Source organism: Crocuta crocuta, unplaced genomic scaffold (genome assembly GCF_008692635.1).
Source record: "Crocuta crocuta isolate KB4526 unplaced genomic scaffold, BGI_CrCroc_1.0 scaffold647, whole genome shotgun sequence".
Classification (NCBI taxonomy): domain Eukaryota; kingdom Metazoa; phylum Chordata; class Mammalia; order Carnivora; family Hyaenidae; genus Crocuta; species Crocuta crocuta.
The window spans coordinates 1,033,911-1,051,770 of record NW_027531286.1 but is presented as its reverse complement, the minus strand read 5'-3'; the positions used below and the strand labels follow the sequence as shown (position 1 = coordinate 1,051,770).

General features: G+C 58.7%; 2 protein-coding genes and 1 long non-coding RNA gene across 3 annotated transcripts in view; 2 read left to right on the top strand and 1 right to left on the bottom strand.

Annotated features, from left to right (window-relative positions):
• The window catches only part of CLCF1 (cardiotrophin like cytokine factor 1), a 3,524-nt gene extending 796 nt beyond the window's left edge, over positions 1–2,728 (top strand). Inside the window, exon 2 of the mRNA XM_077771391.1 lies at positions 1,312–2,728. Within this exon, the coding sequence (XP_077627517.1) occupies positions 1,312–1,806 (495 nt within the window). The 3' untranslated portion in view covers positions 1,807–2,728. The remainder of the gene's footprint in view (positions 1–1,311) is intronic.
• LOC144237740 (uncharacterized) overlaps positions 1–17,860 on the bottom strand; it is a 39,050-nt gene that overhangs the window by 7,113 nt on the left and 14,077 nt on the right. The window lies entirely within an intron of this gene.
• On the top strand, positions 10,723–12,608 carry POLD4 (DNA polymerase delta 4, accessory subunit). The gene is made up of 4 exons (XM_077771373.1): positions 10,723–11,029; positions 11,293–11,448; positions 11,664–11,775; positions 12,140–12,608. Exons 1-4 carry the CDS (start codon positions 10,933–10,935, stop codon positions 12,162–12,164), a joined length of 390 nt encoding a protein of 129 aa, XP_077627499.1. The 5' UTR covers positions 10,723–10,932; the 3' UTR covers positions 12,165–12,608.

Below are 17,860 nucleotides of genomic sequence, written 5' to 3'. Positions count from 1 at the left end.
GAAGGAGGTTCAGGGTGTGGATGGAAGTTGTGCCATAAGGATCTGGGGGCAGTCCAGAGGTGTTCAGAGAGCCCAGGAGAGAAGGAAAGAGGGTCAGAGTTGCCGAGGACCATGGGGACCCGGCCCCCTCTTCCCATGTTCCTCTTCCACATCCTTCCACATCCCAGACCCTACTCTGGAGCCAGGGAAAGAAAGGGGAGGAGGGTGGCGGGGGAGCTGGCTCCAGCCCCAGGATACACCGAGGAAATTAGTTTGTCTCTGTGCTTGTCAGCGTGTGAACCTCCCCCTGGGCCCTTGCCTATCCCAGGCCTCGCCCCTCTCTTCTCCCTTTCTCTCCAGCTGAAACGTCCCCCTCAGCCCTTTCCCTGGGCCCCAGGCCTCTCCCTTGAGGGTTGGCAAAGCTCTGTGCTCTAGCCCAGACTGCCTCCTATACCCTTCCTCCTGCCGACTCTTGAGGCTGCCTCAGTTTCTTCCTTCTGCAGCCCTGCTCCCCCGAGCCCTTCCTCGGGGGACTTATGCTCAGTGAGTACCGTCTGCCCCCTGCCCTGCTGGTGGGACCAAGCGTGTCGGGAGGCAAACGGAGCTCCGATTCCCACGGGCCCCTCTGCCTTCCCACCCGCGCTCCCCTTCCCTGGCCAAAAACCTTTGCTTGACTCTGCTACCCCCTCTGGCTCCCGACCCTTTTTCTCTCCTGGCTTTCCCTGCCAAATTTCTCGAAGGAGTGGTCTACACCCTCTGCCTCCGCTTCCTCTCCACCCACTCACTCCTTAACCCCCTGCAATCTGGCCTCCAGGCCACTGAAACGGCTCTCTCCAGGGTCAGCAGGCACCTCCTTTTTGCCAAACCTGGCAGAATTTTCTACGGCTCATTCTCCTCGCTCTCTGTTTCGCAGCCACACTGTCGAGCACTGCTGCCTCTCGAACTCCTCTTCTTGGCTCTGCACTCTCCCGGTCCACCGTCCACCTCTGCGGCCTGGCCACCTGGGTCCTCCCGGCTCCTCTTCCTCTCTGCTCTGCCCCGCGGGGGGCGGGGGGGGCACGCTCCCAAGGCTTGCACACGCGGCCAATCAGCACGTCCTCCCTGAGTGTCTCCTGTGTGTTTTCCTCTTCCCACACCTCTCGTCACCCCCACTGCCTCAACTGCCACCTCCGTGCAAATGACATCCCTGGAGAAACTTAGGGGAGGCCCTCGAACAGAGAGGCCCAGTGAGGAGATGGGGCCAGTGTCAGGGGACACAGGAAATAGACGCTTTGGGAGCACGTTATCTCCCGGGGGCCCTCCTCCTTCTCCATCGCCCTCTCCTTTTCACAGCTGAACTACCTGGGCCCCCCTTTCAACGAGCCTGACTTCAACCCACCTCGGCTGGGGGCAGAGACTCTGCCCAGGGCCACTGTCAACTTGGATGTGTGGCGGAGCCTCAATGACAAACTGCGGCTGACCCAGAACTATGAGGCCTATAGCCACCTGCTCTGCTACTTGCGTGGCCTCAACCGCCAGGCCGCCACGGCCGAGCTGCGCCGCAGCCTGGCCCACTTCTGCACCAGCCTTCAGGGCCTGCTGGGCAGCATCGCGGGCGTCATGGCGGCTCTGGGCTACCCGCTGCCCCAGCCTCTGCCCGGAACTGAGCCCACCTGGGCCCCCGGCCCTGCCCACAGCGACTTCCTCCAGAAGATGGACGACTTCTGGCTGCTGAAGGAGCTGCAGACCTGGCTGTGGCGCTCAGCCAAGGATTTCAACCGGCTTAAGAAGAAGATACAGCCTCCCCCCGCGGCGGTCACCTTGCACCTGGAAGCCCACGGCTTCTGATCTCTGACCCTGACCACCTCCTCTCTCGCCTCCGCCCTCAAGTCCTGCTCCCACTCGGGGAGGGAGAAACCCTTATGCCAACACCTGCTGAGCCAGGAGACAGAAGCCACGAGCCTCTGGCCCTCCGCGGACTTGGAGGAGGGTGTGATCGACAAGGCCTGTCCCCTCCCCGCTCTCTAAAGCCCTGCAGGTCTGGGGAAGAGGTGCAGTAGGCTCCTGCCCCACTGCCACAGGAAGGGATGCTCACGGGGCCCGAGTGGTTCAAGTTGGTGCACAGGCTCTCACGGCTTCCTGCTTCCTGCCCAGCACTGGCCAGAGGCCACACAGTCTCTCACACGGTAGGCAGGGAGGGAGCCACCGCGGCACGCGCCTTTCTGGGGGGAAGCCCTTTGGCTGTCCCACTCTCCTCAGGTGGGTGTTGCCCCCCCATCCCCAAATAGTTTAGTACATCCAAGCCAGGAAACAAACGCGTGGCAAGTGCAAATGGGAAGACATGGGATTTAAAAGTGGAAGAGGTGGGATCTGCATTGGAGATCATACTAGAAGCAGAGGGGCAGGGACAGACGGGACCCACGGGTCACCGAGGCAGCCGGTGGCACAGGACGGTGGCCTGAAGGACCCTGCCTTGCATCTTCTTGCCGGAGTCATGGTGCCTCCCCTCCCCCCCTCACCAGGGTATCTGCGGGTTGCCCAGGCTGGGGAGGGCAGCCATAGCCACAGCCGCAGGGTTTCCTGAAAGTTTACATTGCAGTAGCATTGCGGGGTGCGGGGGGGGGGCAGCTCCCCTAGGCCCTGCCCCCCAGCCTCACCCACTCATGACTCTAAGTTTGTTGTATTAATATTTATTTATTTGGAGATGTTATTTATTAGATGATATTTATTGCAGAATTTCTATTCTTGTATTAACAAATAAAATGCTTGCCCCGGGACTTCATCTCTTTGCTTTGCCTGGTGCTTCCCCTCCTGGGCCCGCGCGCGCCTGGTGTCTTGCAGCCTGGAGGTCCAGGGGAGAGCTCGGAGGGGCAAAGCCTTGGGGAAGAGGCACTGCCCTGTCCACAGAGTGCGGCGCACACAGCACACTCTGCTCCTCCACCCGCAGCGTGTCCCTTGAGTCCTTCCAACATCTTCTCGTCAGGCCGCATGTCTTCCCCCCCTCCCGGCCTTTGCTCAGCCCACCTCACCTCTCTGGATTACTTTAAAGGTCTCCTAGGGCCGTGTCCCTGCGAAGCCGTCCAGCTGCGCCTCCGGGCAGCCACGCGTGGTCAGCCCGCAGCTTCCCCGGCACCCCCACGTGTGGCGGCCCGCTGGGTGACCCTTACCTTCTCAACACCCTTCATCTCCTAGGGAGCGTGACCGACTGTGACCATGTCACAAGTCGCAGGTGTGATTCTACTCCTTTCTTGTACACTCTCTTCACTGTAAGACAGCAGGTTAGGGGGGGTAAGAGAAAAACTCATAGTGCTCTGCAAGCAAGCGGGACAGACGTGATTCAGGGATGGCCTCAACTCCAAGCCCGGCCTCACAGCCTCCTCGCTGAGTGGCCTCGGACAAATTACTTAAAGCTCTCTATTCTCCAATTTCCCCATCTGTAAAATGGGGATAAGTAAATACCCGTCTAAGACTGTTTGAAGGATGAGAAGACCAATAAAGGCAAGGTGCCTGGCCACCGCCGCCGCAGTGAGCAGTGACCACCAGGGACTTGTGACGGACGGGCCCGCACTGACACTCTAGTGGAGAGCCACTGGGTGGGTTACGGGGCTGACTGCTCCCAGGTAACACAGAGGTGTTTTACCAGGGCCTCCGAGAGACAGTGCCCTAAGCAAAGGAAGTAACAAATGACGGTGACGTCAATCGACCGACAAATCTTGTAAAGATCTGCCCGTCGTTGTGCTAACTGGGACAGGAAATCCAACAGAAGCCTGAGACCGGACTTGGCTCCTGCCCTCACGGACTCTCTGGGAAGAGAAGACCAGCTGGCCCGAAGCTGCTGACGGGGGCTATTGGACCTGCTTGTGGGCGAGCTGGGTCCTGCTGAGTGTCCCAGAGTCACCTGGCCTAGGTTGGAGGGAACACGGCCCGCCCAGGGGTCCAGGCTCTTCAGGCGGACACACGTGCCCAGACCCTGTCGGGATTTCCCGCGGGCCTGCTTTCTGCCTAGCAAGCTGGGGAGGAAAGGGCATCTGGGCTGTCTCCACACTGTGGCAGAATGAGTAGCAGCCTGGAATGTGTAAGGTGGCAGGGGCCTGTGCGGAACACAGGGCGAGGGAAGGTAAATCTCGTACTACTGAACTGTGACTTTCTTAGGGGCAGATGCTGAGTTTTCCCCATCTCTCTATCCCCGTTCAGGCTCGAGCCCCCAGAAGGTGTTCAGTTAGTTTTGTGTTGAACAAAACAATCTAGAAAAGAGACTGGGACTCCCCATGCCCTCCCTTGCCCCCAGTGCTAGAATCCAAGGCAGACTATGCTCAACTGCAGAAAGACCCAGGCAAAGTACTTGGAAGTCAGGGAAGGAGCGAACCGCGTCCCTTCGGTGACGGTACTGGTCTGTAAGCCCTCTCGGGAGGCAACAGTGTCTGTAGTCACCGCTGTCCTTCCTGGGCCAAACACACAGCAGGTACTTCTGCACAGACTCTAAGGTAGGGTTCGCACAAGGGCAGGGCAAGGGTCAGCTTAGGGTGTCTGTCTCCTTTTTTTTTTTTTTTTTTAATGGGAGAGGGGGGGGGGGGAGGGGCAGAGAAAGAGGGAGACACAGAATCTGAAGCAGGCTCCAGGCTCTGAGCTTCTGAGCCATCAGCAACAGCCTGACGCGGAGCTCGAACTCACGAATCATGAGATCATGACCTGAGCTGAAGTCCGACGCTTAACTGACTGAGCCCCCCAGGCTCCCTGTGTCTGTTTCCCTTTTAAGCAGATAGCATCTCGAGGGCACATGCCACAATTTATTCATCCATTTGCATCCCTACAGCATTTTAGCACAATGCCCTGGACCGAACTAAAGTACTCGATAATTTAATACAAGCTGATTTAAAGAATGTCAAGACAATAGCGTATGAGAAGCCAAGAGAAGAGTTTCAGGGAGGCAGCTGATCAACAGCGTCAGGTGCCCCAGAAGCGCTGAGAGGAGACTCGGGGGGAAACCCGCTGGGAAATCTGGACGTCACAGGCGACCTTTGCAAGAGCACCTGGGAGGTAGACACCACTTGTGAGATTAAAGGAGGTGATGAGAAAGAAGAACGTAAATGTATTCTCCCAGGCATTTGGTGGCCAAGCGAATACCTAGGCAGTAGCGGGATCAAGGCAGGTTTTTCGTGTGGTTGGTTGGTTTGCTGTTGTTTTTATTATTTATTTTATTTTTTTTTTTTTTCAAAAAATTTTTAAATGTTTTATTTATTTCTAGGAGAGAGAGAGAGAGAGACAGCATGAGCAGAGGAGGGTCAGAGAGAGAGGGAGTGACAGACTCTGAAACAGGCTCCAGGCTCTGAGCTGGCAGTCAGCACAGAGCCCGACGCGGGGCTCGAACCCACGAACCGCAAGATCATGACCCAAGCGAAAGTCGGACGCTTAACCGCTTAACCGACTAAGCCACCCAGGCGCCCCATGCTGTTGTTTTTAAACAGAAGACACGTAAACATGAGATTGCTGCGGGAGGGGTGGGGGGTAGAGAAGAACGGAGAGGGGCAAGCCGAGGAAGGGAATCATAAGGGTGCTGGGCAGCCACACGCAGGTACACACGTCTCTGTCACGGGCTGTGACGTTCCCGAGCAGGCCAGAGATGGCAGGGGGAGAGGACAGAGTGAAGAGAGGGCGCTTCCCAAGGCCGAGGACCCACAAGCAGGAGGGGCAGAGAGTTGAGGGTCAAGGGTTGAGGGTCGAGGGCCGAGAGACTCCAGAGGGGCTTTGGAGAGGCGGAGAGCTGCAGCACACCCAGGGGCCACGGTCGCAGGGTCGGGTCGGTTGCAGAGGGAAGCAGGGGAGGAGAGGGACCGGGGAAGGGCGTGCAGGCACAGAGCTTCTCGCCCCCATGGGGATGCAGAGGGGGCATCACCTAAGGCGCAAGGTGGAGGAGGTTGGACTCAGAGGACAGCGGAGCCAGAAAGGGCATTTCAGAGCCTGAGTTATTTTTATTTATTTATTTGTTTATTTATTTATTTATTCATTTTTATTTTGTTAACTTTTTAAATTTATTCGTGAGAGAGAGAGAGGCAGCATGAGTAGGGGAGGGTCAGAGAGAGAGGGAGACACAGAATCTGAAACAGGCTCCAGGGTCTGAGCTGTCAGCACAGAGCCCGACGCGGGGCGTGAGCCCACGGACTGTGAGATCATGACCTGAGCCGAAGTCGGATGCTTAACCGACTGAGCCACCCAGATGCTCCCAGAGCATGAATTCTTGAATTCTCCCCCAAATAGCTCCCTACTGATGGTGTCGGGATACCAGTCCCTCGTTCGGGTTTTGGTTTCTGGCCATGAGGCAGGTGGTTCATGATAAATGACAAGTCATCAGGCTTTTCTATGAATTTCTTACTGGTTCTCCACCCACCGCTGCTCCAGGGGAAGTGAGGAGCCTGCACTGGTTCTCTCTTAAGAGTGGCCTCAGCGGCGGCGGCCCCGGTACACAGAGGTCAGCCTACAAACGTGGAATGCCTGGGGCCTGCGGTGCCACGGGAAGGAGGACATTGCTTCTGGAAGCCCTTCTGTCCCAGGAAGGCTAGGAAGAGTGGGGGGGAAGGAGAGAGGCTCTCCCCACCCTCTCCATCCAGACAGCTCGGGGCGGGTTAGGAAGCTCAGCATCCTCTTGGGTATCTGCAAACGGACGCGAGAATGTGCACAGGATGGAGACCGGTCACTTCGGGAGCGGGGGTGGGAGTGGGTGTAAAAGAGGTGGAGGGGTGGCCAAAGGGCAGTCAGGCCTCGCCAGCTTCCTGCCTTTGCAAAGACTGACCCGACACCCAGGACTTAGGGCCCTCTCAGTATGTGAAGAGACTCATTCAAGCGCTCATCTTACAGACAAGCACGCACAGTCACCCACTTGCCACAGCCACCCCGAATGGGGAAGGGCCAAGGGAGGCCCTTGTTCCCCGTAGCCTAGAGGGTAAGGGCCAGTGATCCAGGCCCCGGGCTGAGTGCTCTGATGGGTGGTTCCCTCTCAGCTCCCCCTTCTTCTCTGGAGCCACAATTGTCCCTGCCTTTGTGCCTTCAGTTCTTGAGCTCCCTGACTCAGCCTGGTTCCCCAATTCCCAGCAGCAGACAAAGCCCTTGTCAGTGGGGTGGGGGTGGGGACACTGAGGAAGTAGCCGTGAGGTTTAGAACCAGAGTTCCAGCCCTTTCTTCCTCTCAACCTTCAGGGTCTTGCAGCCTCCCTAGTGCAGAGGTCACCTCCAGGCCCCTCCCCAACCTGCCCTGATCTCTAAGGCCTGGCCGATGGGGTGGAAACTAACTAGGACCTTCCTCCCAGCTAGACAAAGTCTGACACCTGGTGGCCAAGGTGAGAAATGGCCAGAAGGATCCCTTTTCAACCGTCCCCAGAATTTCTCCAGGGCCAGGCTGGCCAAGGTGAAAGGGAAGGTAATGGGAGGAGGCTCAGAGGGGGTGGTTGGGATGAAGCAGAAAAGACAGCCCGTGGCAGAAAAACCCAGACGCCGGGGAACCTTTGCCTTCCATCCGGCTCCTGCCCCTCAAGCGTTGTCAAGCCCACAACGCTGGAGAACCTGGAGCCGAGAGAGGTGGGGTGTCTGGGAGGGTCCTGACGGACTCGGAGGAGCTGCCTGCAAGAATTCTGGTCCACAGGGTGGGGAATGGGGCCCACGGTGTGTGCGTATGTGGGGGCCAGGGCTCCGAGTCTGGCTGCCCAGAATCTCCAGCTCAGGGTGGGTGGCAGGGCCTGAGGGCCTGGCTGGGGAGAGGGAAGGAGAGCAGGCTACACCCACAGGCTTCTGGGGCCCCAGGCGGCTGGGTCTCTCTCTACCTGCCCCCACCTTCCTGGCTCTGGCTGGCTCTCTCCACAAGCCCCACTATGAGCTGGGGGAGGGAGAAGGAGCTCCTAGGGCGCCTGCGCAGTGCTGAGCCCCCACCCCCACCCCCAACCCTGACACATTGTCCGAGCTAAGCCAGGCCTAATCCACTTCCCCTTGGAGAAGTAGGCAGTGGGCCTCCGCCCTCAGGAAGGTGCTGGGCCCCTGTTCAGGCTCTTCGCTCTCCTTTTCCCTTGAGGTCCCCCAAGACTTTGGTCTTGGCCTGAAGCGAGGCCCTTGAGTGTTCCCAGGCCGCGACGTGAAGGCCACTCCTGCCAGTCCCATCACCATCCTCTGGGAGTCAGAGCAGACCCAGAAACAGGCTCCTGGGTCTCGGGAAATTCTCTGAAGGACGGAGAACTTAGCCCCCAACTCAGACCTCTGGCCTGGCCCTCCGGGCCGAAGCCCAGGTTGTGACAGGCCCCACGGTCGCAGTTTTGGGGACAGACTGGGCGGCTGCCTGAGTAGGGAAACGGGCTCCAGGAAAAAAGGCGATGCGGGCAGACAGGAAAGGAAGGAAGAAGGAAAGACCAGAGGGCGGGCAGGCCGAGTTACGGAAGGGTGCCAATCGGACAGCGACGGCTCCAAAGCTGCTGGGTGGCAGCTCCTTTGAGCCTTGCAGCTCAGTCCCACTACTGCCTGACTAGGACAGGAGGGCGATGCTGTGGGTGGAGAGTTCCCTGAACTCCAGGCCGGAAAGCCGGTCCTAGGGTGCCTGCGCTTGAGCTGACTGCCTTGATGGGTGCAAGCTACAGGCCAGGCTGGGTGGGAGCGGTGGGCTGGGCCTGGGCCAGGCAGAGCCGGGGGCGGCTGGCGGGGACGGCCCAGACAGTGCCCGAAGAGCAGGTCAGGGTGCCAGAGGAGAGAGGGAAATGGGCTCGGGCGGCAGTAGGAGCCACTGTGGCCGCCCGGCGGCACACCCCATTTCACGCTCCCTGGGCGGTGGCAGGGCCCCACGGCTATCAGCTTTCATGGGTGGGAAGGACCAGGAATGAGGAGGGGTCTGCCCCACCCATGGCTTCCTACTCGCTCAGGGCTCTGTGGATTCGGGAGCGAGGTGCCACACACCTCTGGGAACGCCCTCTGGGGCGACCGAGGTCGGTCCCACAGAGCCTGGGCACCATCCCTCTGTAGCGTGCTCAGTGCCTGCCTGGACCCCCTCATCTCAGCCCTTCCCAGGCCTGGCGGAGAGAGCCTCCCTGCTTCCCTCCCCAGTGCAACAGGGCCGCTGTCTCCCTCCGTGTGGGCCCCACTTAGGCCACGAGGCAGATGGGGGATTAGGCCAGGCCCAGCCCAGAAAATACAGCAGGGAAGGGCCCTGCAGCTCCGTGCAGCGCACTCCCGAGCTCTGACTCCCACTCGGGCCTCCTTGAGGAAGTGGATGGGGAGAGCCAGGCAGGCGGAGGCCCCTGAAGACGTGGCCTGATCCTGCTCCTTCCCTGGTGCTCCGCTCTCCAGAGCACTTTCCCCTCTCATGCCGGACCCCAGAGCGGTGGAGGAGGGGCAGGCAGAAGCCTCTGCGCAGGCTCTCGGCCTCCTGGAAGGAAGACCTAGATGGGCTCTCTAGAGGGCAGTTAGGGTTGGGCTGGTCCCTGTGCTGATTCCCAGACTCCCACTGACCAGCGCTTTTGCCTGCTGCCAGGAAGTTGGTGGGGGGGAGGCGGGTGTAGGGGTGACTCAGCGATGACAGGAGCCCAAGGGACAAAGGTCATGGGCGGAGAATTGAGAGACACTGTTTACAGCAGCCTGCCTCCTCCAGGAGGTCTTCCAGTGCTAATCCAGCCCTGTGGTCCAGCTCATCTCTGACCCACCCTCTCCCCTGGCTTGTTTGTTAGGAATCTATCCTTGCGCCCGACAACTTGTGTGTCCTGTTTCCCTACGCCGTTAGCCTCTGAGCTTCTGGAAGCGGAGGGCACAGACTGTGGTTTCACTGGGGCCCCACAACGCCCGAGACTATCAGCACTTCCTACTTTCAAGAACCATTTTATGGGACGCCTGGCTGGCTCAGTCAGTGGAGCATGTGACTCGTGATCTCGGGGTCGTGAGTTCAAGCCCCATGTTGGGGGTAGAGATTACTTAAAAACAATCTTTAAAAAACTCATTTTACATCTATTTTAGTTGAGCGAGTATGTGGGAAAATGTGGAGAACAGTACTTGGCATACTGGGAGTGCCACATAAGTGGTGTATGGTTGGTATTTTCTGCTCATACCGTCATATTAGCGAGAGGGCGGATTTTACTGATGAGAAACTAGGGATGCCAATACACTCCGGCCTCCTGCTCAGGGTGGACTCTTCCTGACCAGCGGGGTGGGCATGGGGCAGGCGCAGGAGCCCGAGAGTGTTGACAGGGGCGACGCTTGCCTGGACTGAGAGTGGGCAGGCTCTTTGGGCACAGACTGTGAGAAAGGAGCTTTGGAACCCATGGGCTTCTCCAGCCAGGTCTCCTGGGGCCAGTGGGGGTGGGGTGGGAGCCGGGAGGGGGCTGGATTAGCCCAAACTCTCTCCGGACCTCCAGACCTGCCCCCACAAAGCGCTACGGGACAAGGGCTGGGAGCGGAGGCTCCAGCTGGACTCGGGAGCTACCAACCGGCCCGGCCACGGAGATTAGTGAGGCTGAAGAGAACATTTGCCTAGGAAGGGAAAACGGGAAGTGAGAGGCTGAGGGTAACGCGCTATAAGTCCCCCGAGACCCACTGCAGACCAATGGAGCGGAGGGGGGCAGGAGGAGGTGGTGCAGCGGGGCAACTTGACAGGTCCCCCACCCCAGCCTCACCCCTTCTCCCCCAGAACACAGCTGCAGCAGCTGCTCCGCCCCCTCCGGCTGCGCCGCCTGCCATTGGCTGAAGTCGGGCCCCGCCCCACAGAAGTGGCCAACCATTGGCTTAGGTCTTTAATGTTTGCGTGCTTGTGGGGGTGGGGGACAGGCGTCATTCCCTGGAACCGGTGGACTTCCTCTCGGCTAGTCTGGGTCACCCTGTCTGCCCGTCGCTGGCCCCAGGCTCGCTCTCTGGCCCCAGCCCTCTCTCACTCTCTCTCTCAGCAGCTGTCTCTCTCGCGCCCGCTGGCCGATCTCCTTCCCCGCAGTCGCCTCCTTCTCTGCCTGCCTGGGTGGCCGCCATGGGCCGGAAGCGGCTCATCACTGACTCCTACCCTGTAGTGAAGAGGAGGGAGGGCTCCGCTGGGCACAGCAAGGGGGAGCTGGCACCAGAGCTAGGTCTCTTAAGTGTGTGTGTGTTGGGGGGGGGCCGGGAGCAGTGTACACCACCGAGGGGCATGAGAGGACGTGGGTGGGCGTGGGTAATGGCAGGGGAAGTGAAGTACGTCCTCTACTTCCTAGTCCAGGCCTGGTAACGGCCGGCAGAGGCGGAGGGGCGGTGAGGGCTGGGGAGCAGTGGGGCAGCTGTGAAGTGAGAGGCAGGGGGCTGCCCTTGCAGGGCACAGACCTGGGCAGGCCTGAGGAGCAGCATGTCATTGCAGGAGAAGAGCCCCAGCCCCTGAGCGTGGATGACCTGGGCAGGCCTGAGGAGCAGCATGTCATTGCAGGGGAAGAGCCCCAGCCCCTGAGCGTGGATGACGCAGAGCTGGAGCTGCTGAGGCAGTTTGATCTGGCCTGGCAGTATGGGCCCTGCACAGGTGAGAGCCTCTCAGGCCCCGGGAGCTCATCCTGGTGACAGTCTTGTCATCTGCACGTCCCTGAGGCAACCCAAGCCCCTGCCTGACCCTCTTGGGCACTGCCTCCTAAGACTGGGGGGTGTGGAGATCCCAACACACCCCTCCACACACATTGTCTAGCCTGGACTCTTCCCCACCTGCTATGAGGTCCCAGTGACTTCTTCCCACCCCGGCAGGGATCACACGGCTGCAGCGCTGGCATCGGGCAGAGCAGATGGGCTTGGAGCCACCCCCGGAAGTGCGTCAGGTGCTGCAGATGCACCCTGGAGACCCCCGCATCCAGTACAGGTCAGAGACAGGCCCGGGAGGGCTTTCAGGGGAGCCAGGGCTTTCGTCAGGCACCAGCAGCCTACTGGCCCAGGTGGGGCCGCCATGACCTGAGGAAGAAATGGAGGAAGGCTTCGGGGCCTTGCTGAACGGGCAAGCAGGCTCTACAAGGTACCTGGCTCAGGAAGGCAGAAGATTGCTTTAATACTTCTTAACTCTGAGCTAACAGTGGGGGAAGAGTGCACCCCGGGCCCAAGGGACTGTCTATTTAGTACCAAGGGGTTGCCCAAGGACTATAGGCCATGGCCAAGAATTGGGGTTGGTGAAATCAGACCAAGGACTTAACTGACTCTCTCTGATTTTTCCCTCCCCTCCCCTTGCACAGCCTCTGGCATGTCTATCCCCTTTGAGGTGCCACCTAAGACCTGCCTGCTATCCCGGGACCTCAGGACACAAGTGGGTCAGTTGCTGCCCCCTTGGCTCAGTTCTGCCGTGAAGAGTGTTTGGCTGTGAAGAGGAGAGAGGCTGAGTCTGGAGGTCTCAGCCTGCCATCTAACCAGCAGGCTCCTGGAGCCCCCTCTGGGAGCCAACACAGCTGAAGCTTGCACTTCCTACATGGAGAGTGGTCTCTGAGGACAAGGACTTGACCATGACCCTTCAGACGCCTGCTACACACCTCCCTAACCATGGTCTGGGGAATAGGGTGGCAAATAGGCACAGCCTTGGACAAAGCCAGACTCAGGCAGATATCTAAGAGGCAAAGCCACACTCCCCACTGAAGGCTGGGAATCTGAGGGCAGAACTGGCAAGGGGTTCACTAAAGTTTTTCAATAAAGAACAGTCTGGAAACTTGACCTCCAGTGCCTTAATGTGGCCCTGTTTGGGCTGGCAGCAATCAGCAAGTTGATAGGTGGGAGAGAGCCGGTGCTATGCTTTCCCTCTGCGGCCCAACCCTAGACCTGAGATGGAAGAAAGACGCCTTTAATAGATGGTGGGACAAGTCCGCATTAGAGCTGAGTGACCTCTGGCACCCCCTCGTGGTGTACAGGAAAACTACTCTTTAGTCACCTTCAAAGAGCAGCCAGAGAAAACCTACGGACCTGCCATCTGGCTTGCCCAGTGTGGCCCACCTCACAAACGTGGGTCCTTTGTCAGAGGAGAATCCATAGGGCCCACACACCATAAAGTCCAGACCTACGCATTCTTGCAAGCACCTCTCCTTCCCACGTTGGGGCTACCTGGATCCAAAATACAGTTGGGGAGGCTTTCAACCTGCGGCTCCTGCTCAGAGATGGGCATCGTCTGATGGGCTTTGATGGGGAACTGGGTGGAGCAGAAGCAATGCTTAGGGGGCCCTGGGATGGTATGACATGGACAATGGAGTCAGTACCCCTCACCCTGTGTCTACCCTCACTGCATCGTGAGCAGAGACTGCACTACTATTAACTCCTTGGGGACAGGCCTACAGAGCAGCCAAGTGGCCCCCTCAGCCCCCACTGTAGTGGGTACTGCCCGTGCCTCAAGCTCTTTAAATGAATAGTCTCTCAAGTTCCTAAAGGGCCATCAAGGTAGATTTTACACAGGAGGAGCCGAAGCCCGGAAAGGCCCTGTGGGGTCGCCCGGCAGTACCAGCAGGTACGTGGTGGCGCAGCGGTGAGAGGCCACATGCACCAGGCTCTTCCCACCTGTGCCCGCCGTGCCCAGGCCCCCACCCATTTGCTGAGCACCTTCTGTATGCCAGGCTCTCGAGGTCCTCTTGGGTGTTGTGAGGAGGTGAGAGAAGACACGCAGGTAAATACGTCACGCAGTGGTCAGTGGTAGGCAACATCAGAGTTAGAGGTCAAAGAATGCCAGGGGTGCTTAGAGAGGTTGACCAGGGAAGTTCCCTGACAGGGTGGCATTTGACCAGAGACCTGAACGAAGCACAGGAGCGAGCCTTGCACCTATGGGGCGCTCGGGACCGAAGAAGCAGCAAGCACACTCCAGCAGGCAGGAGCATCCGCAGGCTGGCCCAGGAAGAGCCTGGAGACCAGCGCAGCCAGGGCAGAGGGAGTGAGGGGAGTGCAGTGGGAAATGGGGCCAGAGAGATAGCAGGTCAGTCCCACAGGGCCTCTCAGGCCTAGACAAGGAATCTGTATTTTATTCTGAGTGAGATAGGAAGATATTGGTGGGTTTTAAGTCAACAAATGACATAATCAAGCTTATGTGTTGAAAACATTACTCTGGCTGTTGGTGGAGAACCAAGTGTGCAGTTGGGGGAAGAAGAGGCAGCAAAACTGCTCAGGCTTCTGGGGTCGGCCTCAAGAGAGGTGAGGGTGATTTGGACCAGGGTGGGGAGATGAGTCGGTTGTGGGTTAGAGAGAGAGGAGCGACAGAGAACTCCAGAGGCTTCAGCCTGAGCAGCTGGGAACTCAGAGCTCCCATGACAGGGATGCGGAAGACTCTGTGAGGGGTGGGGCGTGCTGGGGAATCAAGAGTTCGCCCCTGAAGTGGCTGACACCCCAACGGAGCAGGGGAGCAGGCGGTGGATAGGCCAGCCTGGAATTCTGGGGAGCTCTGGATCTGAGATGTAAATGTGGACGTTTCTTCGGCGGCATTTAAAGCCCTGAGCATGAATGAAGTTACCTCAGTGAGTACAGACAGAGACAAGAAGTGGTCCGAGGACGGCCTGGGCCTTCCATGCTTCGAGGAGCGAGAGGAGACTGTGGGCGGCAGGGCTGGGGGAAACCCAGGAGGCGTGGGCCTGGGAGGCCTGGACGTAAGGCATTGCAGGGTCTCAGGCGCTTTGGAGAGGCTGGTAAAACGAAGCCTGAGGGCAGAATGCTGGACTTGGCAATGCAGAGGTCACCGGAGACGAGAAGTTTCCACGACTGCCAGGTAAGAGTGCTTCTGCAGTGGGCCCAGAGGGAGTGGCGGCAGAAAGCGGAAAGGCGGTAGAGCTCTTCCAGCGACTTTTACTGGAAAGGGGAGCAGAGGAATACGGTGGTGACCAGAGGGACGTAGGACCCAAGGAGGGGTTGTGATGTGTCATTTTGTGTTTTGCTTTAGAGACAGCGGCACTACAGCATGTCACACAGTGAAGAGGGTGAGCAAACAGGGAGGGTACTGATGCACAGGAGACGGAGGCAGCAGCCATACGCGTGAGGCCTTTGTGAAAATGACAAGGGCCAGGACTAGCACCCAGAGAGGGGGTGGCCTCAGCTAGGAGCATCCAGCGTGACAGAGAGGCCAAGGATGTGGGAGTAGATGCGGGTGGGAAGGTATAGTTATTGGCGGGAACATTCGAGAATCCAATGTTTGCTGAGAGCCCCATGCAGCTGGGAGGGGTCTGGCGTGTACGCAGGGGCCTGCGTGCCATCTGCTGGGCCGGAAGCGCACACTGCTCCTTGTCTAGCTGGCCTGGCTGACTCAGAACACTCTCATTTGGTCGGTATCAGCCACAGTCGACAGATAAGGAGGCTGAGAGGAAAAGCGACTTGCTCCATCAGGAAACCCCAGGGCCTGCCTCACAGCTGGGGCTGCCTTCCGCGCTGCACTACCCCACAGCCGCACCCCGCTGGCCTGCACTCCGGGTGCTGAGGGTGCTATTGGAAGAGATGAGATCTACCCTTGTGTAAAGTTACAAAAACAACGTAATATACAGGCTACTTTGGGGCAACTGGGAGTGGTATAGACACGGAGTCCTCAGGAAGGAGAGAGCACTGCGTTTAAAAGGACGCTCACTGTGGGGACCCTGAGCACAGGGACAGCCACCTCCCGCTACATTGGTCGCCCCTGCCTTACTTCAGCACCTCACCCCTTCCGCTGCAGAATGAATGCAGACCCCTGCTGCAGCTGGAGGGTGGCCGGAGAACCTCCACTCTGAATATTCTTTTTTTTAAATGTTTGTTTATTTTTGAGAGAGGGAGAGACAGAGACAGAGACAGACAGACGGAATCTGAGGCAGGCTCCAGGCTCTGAGCTGTGAGTGCAGAGACCGACGCGTGGGGCTCAAACTCATGAGCTGTTAGATCATGACCTGAGCCGAAATTGGACGCTTAAACAACTGAGCCACCCAGGCGCCCCTGAATATCCTTACTAGTTGTATCTTTTTACTTCAAAATCTTCAGCCAGTTTTCCATTCTACTCCATGATATGACTGGAGCGGCTGCTGTAGCTTTAAAAATGGGTAAACTCACTTGTCAAGTAAAATGACCCCTCCGGGAAGATGTGCTGTGCTTGCTTGGCTGGCCTGACAACACCCGGCCAGGTGGAGCAGACCTGCAGGAAGTGGCAGAGAAACGTTGATCGGAAGTAAAATGGGCGTTCAGTGGCCCATGAAGGGTGAGTAAGAGTAGATAGGCAGAGAAGAGCATTCTAGAGTGAGGGACTGGGCGGAGCAAAGGTAACGAGGAGAGGCGGACGCGTGCACCCAGGGACAGGCGTGCACACTGTAACACTTGCTTAATGAGAATCAGTGCAATAACCAGCTAGCATTTCAGTGCCTACTGCATACCCAGCACTGTTCTAAGTGCTGTTTATCCTCTCAGATGCTAAACTCTTTATGAAGACATTTTAAAGAGAAGATTCAGTCACAGCAAGGTTAAGTACTTGCCCAAGGGTCACCCAGCATTAAGTGTCGGGAATATAATCTGATGCCTGCACTCACGTCACGGAGCATAAAGCCAGCAAGAGGGGCTGGGGCCAAACCCGGGGCCTGGAGTCTGATGCCAAGGAATCTGGCCTTATCCACAGTGATGACAGCCCCTGAAGGCTGGCGAGCAAGAGAGAGAGAGGATAAAAATAATCGTTCTGGAGAATCTGTCTGGCAGGTAGGAAGAGAGACCAGCGGGGAAGAAGCTGCAGGCAGGGGGAACACAGCAGAAGCTATGACATACTCAGGACACGGGTGCCGAGACGCTGGATTAGCAGACAGACAGCAGGGGCAGGGGGCAGGGGGCAAGGCTGTGTTTGGGAAGGGAGGAGTGGGGAGGAGGAGTCCCAGATGACTCAGGATTTGAGCATGGGTGCGTGAGAGGAGCCCGATGCCATGGGCAGAGAAATGGAACCTGGGAGGAAAGGCAAGCTCGACTTCGTGCCTGCTCAGTTTCAGGTGTTGACAGGACTCCCAAAAGGAAACAGCCGGTAGGCAGTGGCACGCGAGCGGGCACGTCCAGCGGCGAGGTCGGGAGAGGCGGCATCCAGGGCAGGGGGGGCCGCCTGCACAGAGGCGCGGGTGGGTTCTCAGCGGACAGGGAGCTGGCAGGACGACCGGACCAAAGGCGGCGCTCGGGAAATCCCTCTAGAAGGTGGGAGACCAGCAGGGAAGGGAGAGTGGCCGAGTGGCCGGGGAGCCGAGGCAGAGCAGGGCCCGGGGGTCCCCGAGGACTTCGTGAACGGCTGGTGTCATGCTGCCTGATGTCAGAGAAGAGATCGTGAGGAGGAGACGGCAAGGAGGAGCTCGGCCCACGCTGCCTCTGTCCCCATGCTGCCATCCCCAGCTGCCACGGTGACTATGAGTGCCACACCCGTCGCCGAAGGCCACACTGATTCATTCTCTCTCTGGTGACTCAGGTGTGGCAGCAATTTTCCACCCTCAAACTCAAACATGCGCGCCGGTAACGTCAGGCTTGAGCTGATTTGCCAAGAAACGCAAGGAACTTAGGGAGAGGAACACGTTTCCGAATGGGTCTAGGAGCGGAACGAGGCCTCCGCAGCAGCAGCGCCGCCTCCAGCACCCGTGGGACCCTCCACACACGCTTCTTCACCGACTGCGGACCTAGAAGGCAGCTCTGTGCCGCGCTGGCAGGTGCGGGCGGTGGGCACTCGGGCGCCTGGAGCGAGGAATTTCCGGACGAGTAGGGTGGACGGGAAGGGGGGCCGGTCCGGGTCCTCCTTGAGCCCCGCTTTGGTCCTTAGTCTCTTGAAGGAAAAGGCACTTCCCAGGAGCGCCCTTTGGGGCAGATGCCTCCGCCCCACGGAGAGGCTCCGCCGGCTTCCAGGCAGGCAAGGCCTGCCCTTGACCACCAGCCGCTTCTGGGGCAGCCGTCCCCAAGAGGAGTCGGGGTTTCTCTGTTTCTCTCCTCGCCCCGCACGTCTCTCTGCCCCCCCTCCCCCCCCCCGCTAG